Genomic DNA, 19,561 nt, shown 5'->3' on the forward strand with positions numbered 1-19,561 from the left:
CTATCTTGAACCAGAAGGAGACCTTTCCATTGAGCAGACCGCGCCCTTCTCCACGAAATGCTTCCCACCAAAATTGAGAATCATTTAGCTGGGGAACCGTCGATGCTTAGTTCTGTGATCCTGGAGATTGGCCGGCGGATTCCCCACGCCCATGAGGCACAGATCAAGTTGGGGAAGCTAGTGAAATTAGATAAATCGACCCTTGTTGTGCATGCATATGATGAAGTACGGTCTTTGAGTGGATATTTTGGGTAACACGACCTGAGCTTACCTTTGCATTGGTCTTTAGGAATATTCCTTTTATGCCAGTATGACTGATTTCAAAATGAGTTGCGAGAATCATATCCTCCCTGTATGTTACATCTCTCGGTCATTGCTCTATCCTCAACTATTCGCTCGCAGTCATGCTATTCATAAATCTATCACACACGGGTTGTTATAAAGTAGAAGGCCACGGCGTTAACTTATGTGCATTGTTTTCTTGCTTATCAGCATATGGGGCAGTTGATGGATATCCTTCGCAATATGGGATATGAGAGAAATTTTTGAGAGTGATATTGACGCTGATTGCCATAATGAATTCATTAACGGTGCGACTATGTGGATACTGTGTGCTGGTCAATGGTTTTCTACTGAGATAATCCACGTTCCTCATCCTCCGTCCTCCAATAGAGATTGCAGAAGGCGAGCAAATCTGAAAAAAATGGCCCACTATACACAGGCCCTATTATTGGACTAGAACGATGGAAGTCCTGGCAAAAAGGGTTTGCTGTAGCGGCAGAGAGTGAACGTTCAAATGAGGAGTGTAAAACACTTACGCTCAAAGCCGCAAGGCTCATGGGTGCTTTTGCCCAAGATATCATCTGGTAATGGCCATTGATTTACCATTTTCTTTTACTTTTAGCCGTTCGTTTTGGCTGTATTATCTATATCTTGATATATCAATTACATGCGTATACTGCTTGAGCATTTATGTGACATCAAGTGTGATAACCAATCTATCTCGCGAAAACTCGACGCTAAAGATAAATCTATGAGGCGAGGCTTTCGACAATAGACAACTCTAACCCTAAACTCCCACCTTAACCCTAACCCTACGGTTTGTTGGAACACGCCTCATATGTGTTTGATTAGTAAAGATCCTGGTATATTTGAGACTTATTATACTATAGCCTTTAATTATTATTCAACAATACACGAAAACGATACGCTTCACTGGAACATGGCTGAAATCATGGATGCCTGGCAACCACGTGACCCGGACATAGCCCGGAGGACCCGAGCGGTGGCTGCGATTATTACGCGGGAGATAACGTTTGTCAATCGATAACGATCGACATTCGCATTGCTCCTGCCTCCCCATCCTCATTTGAGAGATAGACAAGGCAGAAAGGTGACTTATTCACTACTCTCACTATCTAGACTGGCTGGTATCACAATTGAGGAGGATTCACAACCATGAGCGGCTTCCGTGGGATGATGAAAGATGGATGGCATCCCAAAGGGAAAGAAGGCGGCAAGGAAAGCTGGCGGGGCGATTTCAAGGGAATAAACCAGGTGGTGAGGAACACATCATACATTCATAGAATGGTCTATCGCTGATATATTTGAATGGATAGGCTGGATGGGTAGGCAAAGGCAAAGACCAAAACGCAGACCAAGCCGAGCATGTTTCGCGACCTCTTTCATCGCTTCAAGATCCAGCTTCGTTTGGACCACCTCCCAGGCGCAATACGGCGGGCACTACCACTGTATCCTCTAAACAGACAGCAGCACCGACATCATCGCCAACACCATCACGAGAACGGCGAGGCCAGGTTGCTCCGTTGACGACGAACCAGGTCCAACAGTATCACGCCCCGCCTGAAGAAGAGAGACCGTCGCCGCCGCCTCTGCCATATCGAGTTGATCGAACGGGACTTTCTACAGATCACCTTCCTCCACCCCCTGGTCGAAATACAGATATCTCAGCACAGCCAGCTACCGCTCCGAGTTCTAGGCTAGGGCTTCCTCCCCGCTTGCCAGCGCGAGACCCCGCGTCGGCTCCTCCTCCGCCGTACTCGGAAACTGACAGCACAGTGCAGATAAACCAGGGCGCAGTCTCACGTTTGGGACAAGCCGGCGTATCCGTACCGGCTCTGGGGATCGGTCGGAGTGGAAGTGAGCAGTCGAATACGGCACAGACAAACCTCAACAATCAAGTCAATGAGCTTCAAACCCGGTTTGGGAATATGACAACAAATAAATCACATGGCCCGCAAAATTCGCCAAGCCAACAGAGTCCAAACGGTGTGCCTACAGATGGGACTACGCTTGCCGAAAAGCAAGATGCGCTGCGTACCGCGCGGAACGTACACAGTGACCCATCATCTGTATCAGCTGCTGACGTCCGCAGCTCAGCGTCGACAGCAAACAACTTCCGACAGCGCCATAACGATCAATTCGAAGCTGGCAAGGAGAAATTGAGTGCTTTCAACCAGAAACACCGGATCACAGAGCGTATACAAGCTTATTTTGAAAAACCACCGGCAGAAAACGGACAACAAACCGATCCGCCGCCTCCACCTCCACCTCACCCTAGTCTCAGTCGTCAGAGTTCGAATATCGATGTGGAGGCACTCAATAAGAGAAAACCCCCACCGCCGCCTCCGCCAGCGAAGAAGCCTGGATTGCAGTCGAATCCGGTGGGAAGCTCGTCTCCATCGCCTCCGCCATTGCCATTAGGCACTAAACCTCGATGAGACAACGTACTACTACATGTTACGGGGAAATTTCAGTCAATAATGGTGTAGTCTGTATTCTGTATTCACTACTTCTATTAGGCCTACTACATATCGGCTTTGTCTGGCAGGTTTCTATTAGCGCAATCCATATTCAGTCTGCATTACTTGGTACTCTCGTTCCACCTGTTCAATCCTTCCAGTTGAATTGATCGACAGCCGAGTGAAGGTCAGATCACGGTCTCAACCCGAGGATAGCCTGGCACATGCGCGAATGTTATTATCGTGTTCTTCCTGTCCGAAGGAATTCGCCATTGAGAGCCGGAGACGGCGTCTGATTGGCTCAACGAAAGACTGCCGTTTTGTTGGGGACGATTTTTGCCGCACAGGGCGCGCGCGCCGATTGGCCCGAGCCTCTGCGGGTGGAAGGGATAGTATCATATATCTCCCCCATGAGCATGAGATTGTCCATCACGGATGTCCTGTGAGTAGATATTATTGCTTGTGATTAGAGAGATATATATCTGTTTTTGTATTACACTACTTGCACATGTAAAGTACCTTGCGCTTTACTTACAATGCGGGAAATCCAGCATTCTGATTGGCTGCATGCGCTATACTTCGAAGCGGAAACGGATCGCGTGAGGCCATACATCGAGGTCCGCGGTCGTGAATACAACATATATTTATATTTTTCAGCTCGGTGTCCTAGCAAATAGTTATTTATTGCGTAAAAATGATAGTATTCTTATCCAACACTGTATAAAGAACAAACCACCAGGGCCAAAGCAGTCGCCCATCAGCCGAGGCCGCCTTTTCCCAACAAATGCAGGCCCGGCTCCACCCTGGCCGCTTCCGCCTATCCCGCCACAGCATTTGCGAGGTTGCGAGAGTCATAGAAGTCCTGGCATGGAGATAACGCATAGGCGCTTTTTCTTCTTTTTCTTTCTCGTCTATTTCTTGTTTAAAAATTGACACCACCTTCTCGCCCTCCTCCAGACTTTCTCAACTCGATTTCACCAGCTCTACCTGTGCAGTTCTGAAGCTAGGTAGCTCCATCGCTCGTATCTAGCACCTTCGCCTACAGCTTGCGCGTCGCTTCTCCCTCAAAAGGGAGACATTCACCAGCTTGGTGGGAGATCACACAGATTTCAGCAACATGCTCGACGCATTTCGATCCAGCCCGGCCGTGGGCTTCAGACTTCCCCCGGCCGCTTTCTTCAAGCTGCCTAGCCAGCAGCCTATGAGCCTTACGCCGCCCTTGAATGAGCCCTCGCTCGCCCAGCCATTCCAGATTCCTCCCTCCCTCTACGCACAGCTCCTCGACTACAGAGTCCCCATCACAATAGCTGCTGTGTACGCTACCACCGTCGTCATCCTCAACCGTGTCAACAAAGCTCGCGCATACAGGCCCTGGGCCATCAGCAAGACCAGCTGGTTCAAGGTGCTGGTCATCCTGCACAATGTCTTCCTCGCCGTCTACTCCGCATGGACCTGTATTGGCATGTGGACGGCCCTGCGCAACTCAATTCCTCGATTCAACAACGAATACGGCGCTGTCGGTGTCGTAGATGGTTTCTGCAGACTCGCTGGTCCTCGTGGACTCGGAAATGGCGCCAACTACAACGCCACAAGCGACCAATGGAGTATACCAAACCCCGAATACCAATTGGCCGCCAATGGACTCCCAGACCCAACTGACGTTGGCCGTTTGTGGAACCAGGGCCTCGCCTACTACGGATGGATCTTCTACTTGTCGAAATTCTACGAAGTCATCGACACGGCAATTATCTTGGCAAAGGGCAAGAAGAGCTCGACATTGCAAACATACCACCACGCTGGCGCTATGATGTGCATGTGGGCTGGTATTCGGTACATGGGACAGCCAATTTGGATTTTCGTCCTGGTCAACTCATTCATCCACGCAATGATGTACAGTTACTACACCGTCACAGCTCTGCATATTCGAGTCCCCAACGCCATCAAGCGTTCGCTCACCACAATGCAGATCATGCAGTTCATCTTTGGCACTTTCTCGGCCAGCTCATACATGTTCATCCAGTACTCAGTCCCTATCCCAGTGACTCGCGTGCTATCTTGGGACCAACTTTCTAAGGCTCTCCCTGCTGCTGCCTCTGCCGCCGAGTCCGGTATTGCCGCTGCAACGGCCTCTGCTGGCGTCATTCCCATGTTGAAGAAGCTCGCCATCCGCGCTGCCGGGGCCGAGGGCATTGCCGAGAATGTGCTCAACGGACAGGGCCAGCATTTTGGCTCTGATGCCCAGCATGCCGCTCGCTACTCTCAGCTCCAGCAAGAAGCCATCAATTCTCTCCGCTATGAATCCATTGACTGCGTCGACAATAGCGGTCAGGCGTTCGCCATCTGGCTGAATGTGATGTACCTGCTGCCACTGACTTACCTCTTCGCGCGCTTCTTTGTTAGGTCGTACCTGCGCCGTATCGAGCCTGCTGAAAGACAGAAACCCTCAACCCAGATCCACCAAGTCGAGCAAGCCGGCCTGGATGCACTCAAGGGCGTCAGCAGGGAGATCCGCAGGGCTGCGTTGGTACAGAACGGCGACGGAGACACATCCGCGACAGATGAGGATATTGTGCAGGAGCGAGTGCGACCCCTCACTGCCATTACAGAGAAGAAGGTCTCAACCAAGGAAACCAAGCCCAACTACCAGAATACCAATAATTTCGAGACAGTCCCCGCCAAACGCCGCGCAAAGCGTGGTGAGGCTGAGAAGAACGCTGCTCCGGTTCAAGCGTCTAATACGTTTAGCGTGTTGAAAGATAATGCGTAAAAAAAACTAAATAAAATAAATAAGAAAGAGACGCAAGTGTTTTGGTTGCTTTTCGTTTTCTCGGTGATACATAAAGCACAGACAAACGATGCGATACAGACGATACAGGTTGATCTGAATTACGATGATGTTTTGGGAGAGGCTTCATACATGCATACATGGAGTTTGTTAGGTCTTCAAATATTATACATTGAACAATAAAATTTATCATTGATGTCAACAATTAATACTACACTTGACACCACCCGTAATAATCCCTGCATTCTTCGATTAAAGCCGTATTGATAACTGGCTCAATACCTACATCATCTATGAGATTCACTCTGACACTTGTCTCTAGCCATCTTTGATGATTTTATTCAGTTTCATGTAGGGGTTGGACGCGATGACGTCACTGCCTTTTACCCCAACACGTTAACACTTACTCGGGTGACCGTAACTATGCAAATGTCGAGCGGTTGGTGAGCGAATATAATATATAGCCACAGCCCTACTTTGGGCCATGTTACATAATTAATATATAATCTTAATCATTTCCTTTTTTATTTATAAAAAATATTGAATATTCTATTAATAAACTTAGAATTTAATATATTATTCCTAATAAGTAGTCGCGTCCGGATCCCAATCTATTGGCTGTGAATTAGCAATATTAAGTGTATGTCTCAACGTGAGATTTGCCTTGCGATATCGTTGAGACTGAACGAATCCCACAGCCGCAAAGCTACAGACAGCTGAAGCTAACGGCAACGTCGCCACGCCAACAATACTCCAGAGAACGCGCTCGGCGCGTCCTACAGAACAAAATATCGTTCGCTTTTGGCCCCAATTCTATATCCCTGTCCTTGTTCTGATTTATACCGGGCTTTTGCTCGGCCAACAACTTAGCAGTATACCAGTACTTACCAGTAATATAATTTGACTGTCATTGTTATAATATAGTAAATATGATACTGCTGCTGAGTGGGCGGCGGTGCTCGGAGCTCCTCCGATGTGACGAAAAGGGCATCTCCAAGTCCTGCCCTTTGCGTGCGTCCCACCCTCCACTGCCTGCCGGCATTAGCCGCTTACAGTATAGCTATCGGTCAGTCTACTCAGGCTAGATATTCAATCATAATTTATCGTCTACAAAGATGTAGAAATATAGAGAATAAATAATTGTATCCTGCCAATTCCCTGGCTACAAAAGGTGGTCTATCCTCAATAGATACATCAAGCCCGACATTTAGCCACTTGCGTCAGGGGCAGCGCACCCAGAAGCTTTCCAATAAGATTAAAAATTAGGTTACGGTTTGGCTGTGAAGTGTATTCTGATTGCTGCCTGAGGCTCTCACCCCCCCAGGCCCTCTCCGCTTCCCCACGCCGCCCCACTCCTGAGGTCCCTTGCTCCAGCCCATTCGTCTGATCATCCCCAGACCGACTTCTGCATCTGGTCTCAGGCCTCCGCGACACCCCACGCGGGATGGCTTCTCGGTAATTGCTTCTATGGTTCTTGGTGCCGAGTAGCAAGAGTTGATTAATTCTGCGGGGCCGTGCAACCAGCGTGGGGGTCCATAACTTGATGTCAAATATAAGATATGCGATACAACCCCGCCTGTCTCGTTCCCATAGAGAAGTTCTATTCTTTACATTCAAGCCCGACACTCTAGGACTGATTATCCTGAGTAAACAAACCACCATGGCCACCCCAAGCCAAATCGACAGCCATGCTCCCCCGAACCTAACCACCTCCAAACCCGACTCAACACATGTCGACGATCTAGATGTCGAAATCGAGGTCGTCGCGAACTCGAACCGACCAAACCCGCAAAAAGAAGCGCCGGTCTCGGTCGCCAGACTATCTCCCGCAGAGCGCGAGGCCGCTGAACGGGCGCTGGTTCGCAAAATCGACTTGCGGTTGTTGCCGACGATTGTGATTATGTATATTCTGAATTACCTGGATCGTGAGTACAAGCTATCTATGTAACAAAGAGAAATGCTTATTTGGCAGGAAATAACATTGCGGCGGCGCGATTGGCCGGGTTGGAGGATGATTTGCATTTAGTTGGAGCTCAGTATCAGGTGAGCCCACGCCGCACCTCACAATATGCAGAATGAAGCGCTGACAATTGTTCAGACCAGCGTTAGCATTCTCTTTGTCGGTTATCTGTTAATGCAGAGTAAGCCCCCATATACGCAGTGAGAAGCTTTTCCACTAATGTCTACAGTCCCATCCAATCTATTCCTCAACAAGATGGGAAAACCAGCCATCTACCTGCCCGCCGCAATGACCATATGGGGCATCATCTCAACTGCTACTGCCGGGGTGCAAACCTACGGCGGACTCGTGGCTGTCCGATTCTTCCTTGGTTTTGTCGAGGCTGCCTATTTCGTACGTCCTCCACATATTAAGTAAATTGACTGATCTGACAATGTCTAGCCTGGTTGTCTGTACTTTCTCTCCGCATGGTACACCCGCAAGGAACTTGGTCTGCGCACTGCCATGCTGTACTCTGGTTCCCTGATCTCCGGTGCCTTCTCAGGCTTGATCGCGGCCGGAATCACGGGCAACATGGACCACACACGCGGTCTTCGCGCATGGTACGATATCCCCCCTCCCCCCCAACGCCACAATCACACCCGCTTCTAACACTCTCCAGGAGATGGCTGTTCATCATCGAAGGCGCAATCACCATTGTCGTCGCGATGTTGTCCGCGCTCATCCTCCCCAACTTCCCTCGTACCACCAGCTGGCTGTCTGAAGACGAAAAGGAGCTCGCCGCGTGGCGGCTTGAGGAGGATATCGGCGAGGACGACTGGGTGGACAGCGAGCACCAGACATTCCTCCACGGCGCGAAGATGGCCTTGGTCGATATCAAGACCTGGATTCTGGTACACCCTCACCTTCCCTTCCAACTATCACACACACTAATCTCATATCAAACCAGATGATAATGATCTTCTGCATCGTCTCCTCCGGCTCAGTGACCAACTTCTTCCCGACAGTCGTGCAAACGCTGCAATACGGCAAAATCGAAACCCTCCTGCTCACTGCACCACCGTATGTTCTCGCCGTGTTCACCGCGTTCGCCAACGCCTGGCACGCCGACCGCACTGGCGAACGGTACTTCCACATCACGCTCCCTCTCTACATCTCGGTCATCGCCTTCGTAATCGCGGCGACGACGACCTCCACTGGCCCACGGTATCTGAGTATGATGCTGATGGTTCCGGGAATATACACGGGGTACGTGGTGGCGCTGGGCTGGATATCGAATATCCTTCCGCGTCCGCCAGCGAAACGAGCAGCGGCGTTGGCGTTTATTAATGCCGTGAGTAACGCGAGTAGTATATATGCGAGTTATATGTATCCGAGTTCGGCGGGGCCGAGATATGGTGTGTTGCCCCTTTTCTCGTCTTTTTCTTTTGTTTTTATTTTGATGGTTGGCTAATGAATGCAGTTGTTGCCATGTCGGTTAATTGTGTGACATCGTTTATTGCGATTGTCTCAGCTACCGTCCTACGCTTTATCCTAGTGCGGTTGAATAAGAAGCTGGACCGTGGGGAGTCTGTGCAGGGGGCTGTGGTGGGTGTGCCGGGGCAGGCAGGGGCGAGAGGATTCAGGTTTTTGGTTTGATCTATCTATCATTCTACACACCAATTGGTGTACCTTGAGATTTAGAGGATATAGGATGTTAGTCAAGGCAATGTATTACGCATGTCATGCATGTATCTGCAATGCTATAGCTATATGCGCACCAATCACTAAGCTCCAACCAAATAGAATAAAGTAATAACTCCTGCACAATCCAAACCACTCATGAAGATGAAAGATGATACACGAAAGAACAAGTACAGAGACGCTCACTCAAAGATGGACATTTGATGACACAAATATAGAATTCATGCTGACAATTAAAGACAAAAGAGTATATCATATACCATCGCATATGAGAAGTCTCGAAGGTTGAAAGTAGAATCGAAAGGAAAGGGTGGTCCAGAATGATATCAAAGTGGAAATTTACAATCGGTCTATCTGATCCGAATACAAAAACTGTTGGAGCATTTTCTCAACAAGCTATCCCGGGTCGTAACAAGGAATGATGCAAATGCGAAAAAGTAGTCTGCTGAACGCCAATCGAAATGCCGTTAAAGGAAATGCGTGTAGACTTTTGATGTCTCATGGACTTCCATTTCCTACGCCAGTTAGTACCTTGCATAGAGCTGTGATGCAGGCTGCTCACCATTTTGAAGGTATTCAGCTCCTCCTTGATCTGCTGAGCCAAGAGAGGAGTCAACCTGTTGCACGTCGCCGGTTCTCCCCGGCGGTCGTACTCGCCGCTAGGCCATGTCTCGTGGAATTGAATCCGTGGGCTGAACACGATGCCTCTGCTGGTCACCGGTTGGGGTGATCCAGGCGCACTTCTCGAATCAGACCCAAGCTTGCCCGGCTGCAGGAAGTAGTCTTCTCCTTCAATTTTGACTGTGTCCGTTCGTCGGTGTCCAATCCGATGCGAGCGGTCATCTGGGGTGCTAGGTGCGCTTGAGTTAGGTGAATTAGCGACATATGGCTGGGTTGTCTCTATCGGTTTGATGACAGGAGAAGAGCTCCCAGAGCCTAATAAATTAGTGCAAGGAAATTTAAAATATGGTTACTAAACTTACGCTTGAGGATACCTTTCTTCACAGCCGCCAAAACTTCGGCACGCTCTCGTTCTCCGCCAACAATACTCTTACGAGAGTTGTTGATATCGTGGGCAACTCGTTCCGTAACCACAGAGACATCGGTCGTCTTTTCTTTGGTGGGTTGAATCTTTGGGAAAACAGTACCACCCCCAGTCTGATCACTAGGGTCAGGGTTGGCAGTAACGGTCTTTCGTTCAGCTTCTATATTGACGACTGACAGCTGTGGCGCTGTAGGCTCGACCACAACCGAATCAGTCTGCATATTGGATATAGACTTTGGGCGGAACAGTCCAACGAGCGACCGGCCAGACTTCTTCATACCCCTGCCCATTTTGCGCAGCATGATCGATGCAGAAGAAGCAGTTGAAGAGATGGAAAGGTTATCCGTGGATCCCAACTGATGACTATAAATGCTATTGCCTAGACCATTTGCTTCTTGCTGTGCAGCAATCGCAGCTTGTTCTGGATCCAATTCATCACCGCCTGTCTCTGTATCTCCATCTCGCCTACCCATTGAGTTTTGAGCAGAAACCTTGCGAAGTTCTGCTGCACTACCAAACGAAAAAGCCCTCCGCAGACGGGATTTTCCTGGCTTTTTACCGCTCATTTTGCTAATGTCGGCAAGACGCTGTGCTGCAGGACTGTGGATTGGCTCTGGGGATGTCTTGGATGCCGGGGAGGCCGGGTCGGCAGTCATTTGATTCGATAACGGCGACGGGCTGTGAGAGGTGTTTACTGTAGGTTTGTTCTCGGTGCCAGTAGACACGGAACCTTTCTCCGAATGAATGCTTTCTGATGAGGTGTTCTTTTGCGAGTAGGAAGACACAGGCCGATCTGGCTCGGTGTCGAACTTCAACTCAGGCAGAGGAGCAAAGAGAGTCGAGCTAAGTGGTTCCTCCTGCGAGTATGCTCCAGCAGCATCCATGTTAGCCCAGCTCCTGCGTCGATATCTCTTCGCCAACTCTGGGTTTGCCGGCTTTTCCACGCGGGTGTCATCCGCGCTCGGCACTCGTACGTGGCCAGCCAACGCTGGCCGTGATGTTTGAGGAATCGGGGTGGTGGTAGATGGGTCATACGACGAAGACCGGGTAGGAATAGGTGCGGCCATGTTGACATTGTCCTGGGAACGCTTGCCTCGGCGGTAGCGGTCGGGTGACGGCTTAGCCCCTGTGGATGGGGAAGACAGGTTCAGGAAAGGGGATTGTGTCGGCAAGTTCACGGTCGACAAAGGACGAGGGGCCGCATCGCTTGTTCGTCGTCGGGAAGAGAGAATGCTGTCATCTTGAGATATGTACGAGGGGCGTGATGAAGAGTTGGTTGAAGAAGAAGAGGACACAGAACCAGCTGCGAAGTGGGACACATGTTGGGGGGTGGTATTCTGGGTGTAGGTTGAATACATGTTTTCTGGACGACTCTGGAAGGAAGACAATTGACGTTGCTGGGCATTTCCAGCAGCAGAAACCAGACCCGGGGTGCTCGTGAAGGCATAGGGAGCCACGGAGTTCCTGTTGGGAGCGGACCCGCCCACGCCGTTGTAGCCCAACGACATGGCTTGACCACGCGTAAGCTGGGGCTGGTTTATGTGCGAGGCAGAAACGAAGGTCTGTCCAGAAGCGGAGGATGGACGGGTTTGGAGGAGGGTGATAGTGCCGTTCTGCTGGGGAATCGTCTGGACCAATGCAGCCATGGTGGCTTCCTCACTAATATCGAGCAACTTTGGTTATCAACAGCCTGGGAGACAGTTGTACCGTATCAATCGAGCCCAATGGTGGCTGAGCTTTCTAGGTATTCACTCCAAGTCCTGTCGAGGAGGATATAACAGTCTGTTTGATTGTGGTGGTCAGCAGTGCAAAACCAGAAAGCAGACGACTCGATGAGAACAATCAATTGTTTGGTGCGGACGAGAAGAGATTTTAGGCAGACACAGGCGGCTCGGTACGTACTTGCCAGCGGTGTACGACGAAACGAACGGAACGGTCGGTCAGGAGACGGCAGCCAAAGATCACGAACGCCACATAGAGACAACGAATGGTGAAAATGAATAGGAATATGAATATATGAAAGATAAGTGATAGCGAATGCCGACAAAGCAATGCTCCAAAAAGCAGTATTCAAGACAAGACTGAACAAATCACTCACAGCGATGTGCTCGATGGTTGGTGGCGGTCGTTGTTGTGTCGTGGTCGGAGGAAGAGGGGGTCGAAAGGACACGGAAACGCAAGGCCGGCAGCACGAAAGCCAAAAGGGGAGATTAATCCATGTACCTGAACACTAAACGCATGGGCCGGAGCGACGCGGTCGAAGAAGAAAAAAGGACAAGAATATTAGGAGATAGCCAGATCCGCAGTGATGAAGAGAGGGTTGAATCAATAATGGATAATAGTCGATGGCGGCAGTCCCTTGTGGAATGCGTGCAGCGATTGTTGTTGGATTTAGGGGGGAGGGGGAGGACGGGCAGCAGGGGAAGGGTAGGCAGGGGACGGCCAGGCGAGCAGGGAGGAAGGCGAGGACGAGGGCGAGGAAAAGAAAACAAGAGGAGAATAAGAGTACAAAGGAAGCAGTAAGAAAAGGAAGAGAATGGCGGGTGATAGAGGAGAACGACACAGCGAGAGAGAGACAGGCTGCGAGCTGAGAGCAGGAGAGAGCGTGGAGGAGAGGAGGCGTTGACAGCGGCTAGCAGGAGCCCGGCCGCCAGGGGATGCTGCGGGCGTATGATTGGCTGGCTTCGGGTGCTAGTGCGGAAGAAGCCTAGCGCCGTAGCATCTACCTGCTCCTGTATATACATAGACATACAAGTGCACATATCCGTGTATATACATGGCTTGTATATCGGCGTATATATACAAGTCTATACATGTGTGCATGTACATTATCTGGCCATTCCACGGCGGTTGCTGTAATGCTGCCTGGGATCATGCCATCATCGAGTCAGGAAGCAGTTCGGACGAACTCCAGCCAGGACCCGCTCGTGCTTATGCTACTCGCTGGTTGGCCCGAGCTGCTGACTGCCCCACACATGTCTCTCCTTCTATGTACTCTCGCCTCTGGACGACGGCCATTTCAGTATTCCATTATCTTACACAATTATCAAGCATATTATCATGTAACTATTATATAGCATATTATACAGAATGAGTGCTAATTCATTATTCTGGACCTGCCAGGTGAACATCGACTGTGCGTTATATTACTCCGGCTCTGTGTGACAATCCAACCTTTGTCGACGTTTCCTTTCCATGTACAAGTCTCCAATATCATACAGCTACATACGTGTATCTGCAAATGCTTCTATCCCACTCAAAACCACGGATTTGGGGATATGTAGGAATGATCATCGTCGATTAGAAGCAGACGCTACCACTATCAGTATAGCCCGTGCACCGCCAGTCTCGAGATAGGAGGTGTTCCGTGTGATCGACCGACTCCACTTGTGCATACTGGTTAGTCTTTACGGTGTCTGCACTTGCAGGGCTTCGCTGCCGTTACACCTATTCAGTATTGTGATGCCTGCAAAAATCTAGCTAATTCCATGAAACATGCAGTTGTTGGCCATTCGCCAATTCGTGTCCGACCTGGCCTGGTCCGTCATCTGGGGTCTGGGGCAGATCCTGGGGCGAGGTCATATCAGCCTATAACTCGATACTACCATCGACCGACCAATATTTACTACCACTCTCCCAACATCGTTGATTGTTGATTGTTGATTGTTGATTGTATACAGAATTACGATGGTCTGTTTGATTAGCAATTATCCAGTAAATGAATCGGCAACAAGCGTCAACGTCACATGTACCATCTGTATCGAATTTCTCCATGAATGCACGTCATTCAACCTCCGAGCCAGGCCGCCACATGTAGCAACAAATTAGAATACTAAACCCCATCTCTCGGGACAGTCTAAACAGCGGTCTGCCACCCATGCTGCATCGACTCAACGAGTGACTCTGCATCGCATTAGTGTGTAGCCAGTCGTAGCACTGTATGGGTACATACACACTGGCGTCCGCACGAGCACCGCGTCCGGCTCATGCAGCCGGCCGAATAGGGAAGTCAACTTTTCTTTCTTTTTCTTCCAGCACGTTCGCCCATTCATCATTTGATAATCATATTTGGCGATGTTCCGAGTACATTGTCACAACATGCCATTTTTAATTTATTACTTTGTTTTCGTACTGCAAATGTAAACAATTGCGTGTATTAACTACGTGTTTCATGTGATTTCCCCACCGTGGGCTGATAGCATTCCACAACCCACTCACATTCCTTCCGATCATGTCAACCCGTCAACCTATCAACGTGATGGGTTGGTTATCTTAATACTTAAATTCTTAAATCCATAATGAATAACCAGAGCGGCATATGTGTGGCCGCAAACAGCGTGTTTTACTGATAATGCAAGCTAGTGCGAGTGCTAAATTACGACGATAGAGACAATTAATCAGCCAATACAGACAACATCCGCTTCCGGCCTGTCCCTGCGCGACCCGGAATTGTGGAGTCATATTCCGTAACGTCGGTGCACATTGTATGTGTGGCTAGTCCTTTTTGGACAACTTTGTTTGGTAGGCTGAATGGACTGAAGGACTGTTGATACAAAGATCTCTTGTCTTGTTTGACAACGCTGCTTTCTTTCACCACCAACTTAGACTTAGCCAACCTCAGACATACGCAACAAAGCATTGTGATCGAGCGACAGATTCTCGACATCAGCTAACATGGAAGAGGCTATAAAATGCCGTCGAATCATGTGTCCAGGCATCTCTTGACCGCAGCAATCATAACGATACAATTCTGGAACCTCAAAACCTATCACATCAGCCAGCTACCAAGCTATCATCGCCTCGTTAATCTGGAACCAACATGCCAACACCCCACCGCGACACAATCTACTACTTCCGCAATTGTGACCACATTGTGGTAGGTAACCAACTCGACGCAGCCCTCGCCCCTACCGAACACCATGTCCAAATCATTCCCGTGTTGACTGTATGTCCTGAATGCAAGGCTGCCGCTATAGCAGGAGAATTGTCTCCCAGCACCAGCCAGGCCTATTCCTTTGGTCTGTCTGAGTTGGACTTGGAAGAACATCTCTGCATGATCGATATCAATGTCGACGACACATCTTCCGTAGATGCTCGTCATTATCCTCGTGCATCTCCCCCACCTGCTCCTACTACTCCTTTTTCTTCTTTTCATCCTCTCTATTCTTCTATCAACCAGGAATTGTCCAGCTACGGAGCCTCCAATTCTGAAAGCAGCTATGTCGTGATAAGCTCCTCTGAACCGTCTAGCAATAACTCCCAATTACAGGGGTTGTTCATTGGGGGACCACCTGCCTCTGAGAGGAGTTATGTCGTGATAAACTCGTCTCACTCTCATTCTAATGACACGAGTTCACACCAAGAACAATATGACGCCGACCTGAGCAGCTTTGAAGCCATCATCCCTGGCTCTAATCACAGCCTGGCACATCGTCACAGTCATCGAACCACGCACTTCAATACCTCTCGACCAAGCAGAAAAACGTCGAAAAAGGGCCACAAACACTCCAAACGCAGAAGAGAGCGAAAATCCCCTCACCTATTGCCCTACCACCAGCAAAGGCTCCGTTCAGTCCACGACGGTACGATAATCAAATACGGACGACAAATGGTTTATCCTAACAGACACATCTCTTCTCTATCGTCAGTATCTGAGCGGATTCTGAAACGGAGGCATTGCAACTGGGTGCGCGCGATTGTACTTCAATTCGAGCCTGGTCTTTTCCGGATGGTTAAGAGGGATGATGATTATGAGGATCCTACGATCGGGATGAGTGTAGACGAGGAATTAAATTATTATGATAGAAAGTTGTGTGGATATGCGAAGGTGATCAGGGAGTGGCGGCGTAGGGGGAGGAATGTTGACGTATGACAATACTAGAATTGGACTATAGAGTATGATATACTGATACCAATGTTGTATTGCCTAGTTATTGGCTACTATTTGAAAGATGCTTGTAGTTTGTGTCTAGAAGTATAAGTTAGTAAGTCGGTAAATTGAATCAACCAATATTACAATATTGAAGGTTGAATCATAAGGTGCCCCCAATATAAATTGACAAGCATTGATTTTTCCAAGTTCAATATCGGGCGATCATCTTATTATGATATCATATTTTCTTAAATTTTGATATTGGTATTGTCTAATATTAACCATCAGTGTTTACATATAACCACCAGGATTGATACAATGACAAGGGAAATAACTTCCATCGCGTGTTTATATGACACGACGGCATAACATTCATTCTTTTTGTCTGTCTCGGCATTAATTAAAGCAACCCTCCGCATACAAAATATCTCATGAACGTCCCTTGTCCAGTTGATTGTAGCAATTTTTTAAAGCTATCTATTCCATTTAGCTGATGCCTGTCAATGTCTTTCGAAAGCGTTCGACCAGCTTCACGTCCCTTGATTGAATGGTTACGCAGTGACCGTGAATTGCGGACAGATTGGTTACTATTTTCAGTTAATGTCTTCATTGAATTGCTTCGTTTATAAAATCTACGCTCGAATTCTGACACCAGAGATGCTTCTGAAGCCTCTTGTATTGCGCCTATTGCAGATGCTTGAAATCGTAAGTCTTTAATTGCTGTTGGAGCGGGACGTAGAATGCTAGGCACAACTGACCGCCTTGGCAGAATGACTTACCACCTCTCGCCACAACGCGACTATCTCGAAGCTCTGCACTCACACACAAGAAACGTCACGTAATTACCCAACATGGCGGCCGATTTAGCAGAGGACCCGTCCGCTGCGGCGCTCGACCTCGACAACTCAGAGGCCTACGACTCGGCCGAAGACGAAGACTTTCAACTTGATGCCGGCGATAATGACGAGGAAGCTGGCGACGATTCCGGGTTCTCCACCTCAGAGGACGAAAACGAGGCGGGGGATAGCAGGCCGAACAAGAAACGGAAACTCGACAAGATAAGTTTAAAAAGAAAGAGAAAGGGAGGGCGTGATACTGCCGAGGTGGATCGGATGGAGTTAGATTCGGGGGATGAAGTCACGATACAGAAGGCAAAAAGCAAGCGGAAGAAAGTGACAAGTGGGAAGGATGCTGAAGAGGAGGAGGAGGAGGATATATTATTTGACGATGATGATGAAGGTGGGGAAGGGGGATTTGTTAAGACCCGGTCTATGAGGATGAAGATGTGAGTTATACTTTGAAATATACATTTTCAGGGGATGTACTAACCCCGGACAGACAAGAAGACCGCAAACCCCTCGCCAATATAGACGGAGCGACAATCGACGTCAACACATTATGGGCGAAAATGAATGCGCCAGATAGTGACTCCGGTCTTTTACCCACGTCTAAGCCGGCAACAACAGAAAACGAGACGCAAGAACCCTCTTCCGACCAAAATAAGGAAAACATAACCGAGGCTTCAGAGAAAATCCCCTCCGAAGACCTGATCAAAATCAAACGCACCTACAAATTCGCTGGCCAAATACACACCGAGGAAAAACTGGTCGCGCGCGACTCCGCCGAAGCAAAACTGTACCTCGCGGAAACGGCAAATGGAGAGAAAGGGACACCGGATACGGAATCACAATCGGATAGTACGACGAGAAAGCTGCGTCGTCCGCTCCGCAAGGTCTCCCGTTTCGACCCGAACCCGTCTGGGGTGATCAAGAAGAGCTGGGAGAAACAGGCCATCTCGATAGCAGGCGAGCAAGATGCCAAGGGGCCCAAGCTCAATACAGTTGAGAAATCACGGCTGGATTGGGCGCAGTATGTGGATGTATCGGGTATTAAGGATGAACTCAACGTGCACAGTAAAGCGAAAGAAGGGTTCTTGGGTCGGATGGATTTCTTGGACAGGGTTGATGCGAAGAGGGAAGAAGAAAGAAGGAACATTCGTCTTCAGGGTTTATAGATTTATCTTGGGGTTTAGAAGGGCGGGTTCAGGCATAACACTGATTTCATTGTACGATAGGTATATGTACATTTTTATACGTTGCGTGCCTCAGGCAATTTGATGAATTCATGAATACATTTTATAGATAGAAACACCATTCCAGGCCGTTATCGGGCAACATGCCTCCTAGGTCATACAACGCCCTCGGTGATATTGCGTTAGCAAGCATCATTTAGTTGCCTAGTAAGTGTTAGCTTTGTTCAAAATATATGCGTTAGTAGAATACATACCGCTCTTGGGCAGATACTTGATGCCACTCGAGGGGCAGTTAGACTTTTGAGCTATTCTGGTATTAGCACAGCCTATCAAAATCAGAGGAAGAATACATACGGCTGTCGACGGCAACGTATTGTCCGTTGATGGCGTTACCGCGGAGGTTGAAGTAGTAAGAAGCAGCATTAAGTTCGCCGCTCTTGCAGGAGAAGTAAACCTCCTTTCCGTTGTGGTTCTTGCCAGCAGCTGCCACGATATCGCTCAGGCTGTAGGTCTTGGAGGAGGAGGGAGTAATGCCAGCAGCGTTGAGAGCCTGCGAGATATTAGTTTGGACGCTACGTTTTTGATACATTTAGATTAGATGGCAGACGTACAGTGTAGGTGTCGAGGGTCTTGAATAGGGTGACGACGCGCTGGAAGAAGTCGACGGCCTCGTCACCTGTCTTGTAGTTGGAGTAGCACGTGGGGTCGATGGTGTTGATGCAAGTGCCGTGGGTGCTCCACTCGTGTTCCCAGAAGGCCTCGGGGGACTCGTCGTTGCTCTGCCAGTACTTGTTCATATAGGTGAGCAGGTCGCCCTTTCCGGCGTTCTGGAGCAGGGTGGTGATGTCGTTGTAGGCACGAGACGAGTCACAGTTTGACTGGTATGTGCCGTCGCAGTTGTCGGGCCTGACAGATCAGTACGTTTTCATTTTTATAGAGGAGAGCGAACATACCAGAGACCGTGGATACCCCAGGAGTCGGAGGGGCCGACGGCAGGGTTGGTATCCCAGAATTGGGTCTGGAGCAAGAGACCACCAGGAGCCTCAAGGCAGCAGGAGCCAGTGGCGGAACTGCTGCCGCTGCTACAGCTGATGCTCGAGCTGTTGTTGTTGCAAGTCTGGATGGAGGCGAGGACGCCGTTGACAGCGGCGCCGATAGCAAGGAGACCGAGAGCGCGAGACATTTTGAGATAGATCTGATCTACACTGTTCGGTATGGGGGGGATTTGGGGTTGGGACGGTTGAGAAGAGTACCGGATATCGGCCAGAGAGAGGAAGGGACTATTATATAGGTTATGTGCTGGTGTGATGTGCCTGATAGTGTCGTCGTAGTACGGTGTCCCCCGCCGCACCCGCGATAGGGACCATGGATGTCTGGTGCCTGCCGATCGCTATCGGGTCAGTATTACTGGAAACAGCAAGA

The 19,561-nt window shown here is 49.2% G+C and overlaps 8 protein-coding genes across 8 annotated transcripts; 6 read left to right on the forward strand and 2 right to left on the reverse strand.

Annotated features, from left to right (window-relative positions):
• Nucleotides 1-1,458: 1,458 nt before the first annotated feature.
• On the forward strand, nucleotides 1,459-2,741 carry BGW36DRAFT_293240 (uncharacterized protein; the record flags this gene model as incomplete). The annotated part of the gene is made up of 2 exons (XM_046210982.1): nucleotides 1,459-1,560; nucleotides 1,620-2,741. The coding sequence occupies 2 exons, from the start codon at nucleotides 1,459-1,461 to the stop codon at nucleotides 2,739-2,741; spliced, it is 1,224 nt and encodes a 407-aa protein (XP_046073610.1).
• Nucleotides 2,742-3,473: 732 nt separating this feature from the next.
• BGW36DRAFT_377363 (putative fatty acid elongase) lies at nucleotides 3,474-5,591 on the forward strand. The gene has a single exon (XM_046215992.1). The coding sequence runs from the start codon at nucleotides 3,880-3,882 to the stop codon at nucleotides 5,527-5,529; it is 1,650 nt and encodes a 549-aa protein (XP_046073611.1). The 5' UTR covers nucleotides 3,474-3,879; the 3' UTR covers nucleotides 5,530-5,591.
• A 1,513-nt stretch (nucleotides 5,592-7,104) lies between these two features.
• BGW36DRAFT_155697 (putative MFS transporter) lies at nucleotides 7,105-9,377 on the forward strand. The gene is made up of 8 exons (XM_046209546.1): nucleotides 7,105-7,472; nucleotides 7,520-7,590; nucleotides 7,646-7,688; nucleotides 7,737-7,900; nucleotides 7,949-8,109; nucleotides 8,169-8,400; nucleotides 8,457-8,904; nucleotides 8,970-9,377. Exons 1-8 carry the CDS (start codon nucleotides 7,208-7,210, stop codon nucleotides 9,143-9,145), a joined length of 1,560 nt encoding a protein of 519 aa, XP_046073612.1. The 5' UTR covers nucleotides 7,105-7,207; the 3' UTR covers nucleotides 9,146-9,377.
• BGW36DRAFT_155733 (uncharacterized protein) lies at nucleotides 9,309-11,974 on the reverse strand. The gene is made up of 3 exons (XM_046209547.1): nucleotides 10,186-11,974; nucleotides 9,753-10,126; nucleotides 9,309-9,705 (listed from the first exon to the last, which is right to left on the reverse strand). Exons 1-3 carry the CDS (start codon nucleotides 11,879-11,881, stop codon nucleotides 9,658-9,660), a joined length of 2,118 nt encoding a protein of 705 aa, XP_046073613.1. The 5' UTR covers nucleotides 11,882-11,974; the 3' UTR covers nucleotides 9,309-9,657.
• Nucleotides 11,975-12,817: 843 nt separating this feature from the next.
• Nucleotides 12,818-13,103, forward strand: BGW36DRAFT_377367 (uncharacterized protein). Its single transcript, XM_046215993.1, has one exon. The coding sequence runs from the start codon at nucleotides 12,906-12,908 to the stop codon at nucleotides 13,092-13,094; it is 189 nt and encodes a 62-aa protein (XP_046073614.1). The 5' UTR covers nucleotides 12,818-12,905; the 3' UTR covers nucleotides 13,095-13,103.
• Nucleotides 13,104-14,875: 1,772 nt separating this feature from the next.
• BGW36DRAFT_155764 (uncharacterized protein) lies at nucleotides 14,876-16,187 on the forward strand. Its single transcript, XM_046209548.1, has one exon. It carries the CDS (start codon nucleotides 15,055-15,057, stop codon nucleotides 16,105-16,107), a length of 1,053 nt encoding a protein of 350 aa, XP_046073615.1. The 5' UTR covers nucleotides 14,876-15,054; the 3' UTR covers nucleotides 16,108-16,187.
• Nucleotides 16,188-16,958: 771 nt separating this feature from the next.
• On the forward strand, nucleotides 16,959-18,121 carry BGW36DRAFT_358657 (bucentaur or craniofacial development-domain-containing protein; the record flags this gene model as incomplete). The annotated part of the gene is made up of 2 exons (XM_046213990.1): nucleotides 16,959-17,392; nucleotides 17,446-18,121. The coding sequence occupies 2 exons, from the start codon at nucleotides 16,959-16,961 to the stop codon at nucleotides 18,119-18,121; spliced, it is 1,110 nt and encodes a 369-aa protein (XP_046073616.1).
• A 214-nt stretch (nucleotides 18,122-18,335) lies between these two features.
• Nucleotides 18,336-19,322, reverse strand: BGW36DRAFT_358658 (putative ribonuclease T2; the record flags this gene model as incomplete). Its single annotated transcript, XM_046213991.1, has 5 exons — nucleotides 18,336-18,343; nucleotides 18,394-18,444; nucleotides 18,494-18,689; nucleotides 18,751-19,045; nucleotides 19,093-19,322. The coding sequence occupies 5 exons, from the start codon at nucleotides 19,320-19,322 to the stop codon at nucleotides 18,336-18,338; spliced, it is 780 nt and encodes a 259-aa protein (XP_046073617.1).
• Between the last annotated feature and the right edge of the window lie 239 nt (nucleotides 19,323-19,561).

Source organism: Talaromyces proteolyticus, assembly GCF_021365285.1.
Source record: "Talaromyces proteolyticus strain PMI_201 chromosome Unknown BGW36scaffold_5, whole genome shotgun sequence".
Classification (NCBI taxonomy): Eukaryota; Fungi; Ascomycota; class Eurotiomycetes; order Eurotiales; family Trichocomaceae; genus Talaromyces; species Talaromyces proteolyticus.

Bases quoted from the DNA above. Each gene is read 5' to 3' on its own strand.
- BGW36DRAFT_377367 (XM_046215993.1), top strand. From the start codon at position 12,906: ATGATTGGCTGGCTTCGGGTGCTAGTGCGGAAGAAGCCTAGCGCCGTA.
- BGW36DRAFT_155697 (XM_046209546.1), top strand. From the start codon at position 7,208: ATGGCCACCCCAAGCCAAATCGACAGCCATGCTCCCCCGAACCTAACC. The intron at 7,591-7,645 runs GTGAGCCCACGC...ACAATTGTTCAG, and splicing joins TAGTTGGAGCTCAGTATCAG to ACCAGCGTTAGCATTCTCTT. The intron at 8,110-8,168 runs GTACGATATCCC...AACACTCTCCAG, and splicing joins ACACGCGGTCTTCGCGCATG to GAGATGGCTGTTCATCATCG.
- BGW36DRAFT_155764 (XM_046209548.1), top strand. From the start codon at position 15,055: ATGCCAACACCCCACCGCGACACAATCTACTACTTCCGCAATTGTGAC.
- BGW36DRAFT_377363 (XM_046215992.1), top strand. From the start codon at position 3,880: ATGCTCGACGCATTTCGATCCAGCCCGGCCGTGGGCTTCAGACTTCCC.
- BGW36DRAFT_155733 (XM_046209547.1), bottom strand. From the start codon at position 11,881: ATGGCTGCATTGGTCCAGACGATTCCCCAGCAGAACGGCACTATCACC. The intron at 10,127-10,185 runs GTATCCTCAAGC...CTAATTTATTAG, and splicing joins TTTGGCGGCTGTGAAGAAAG to GCTCTGGGAGCTCTTCTCCT. The intron at 9,706-9,752 runs GTGAGCAGCCTG...TAACTGGCGTAG, and splicing joins AGCTGAATACCTTCAAAATG to GAAATGGAAGTCCATGAGAC.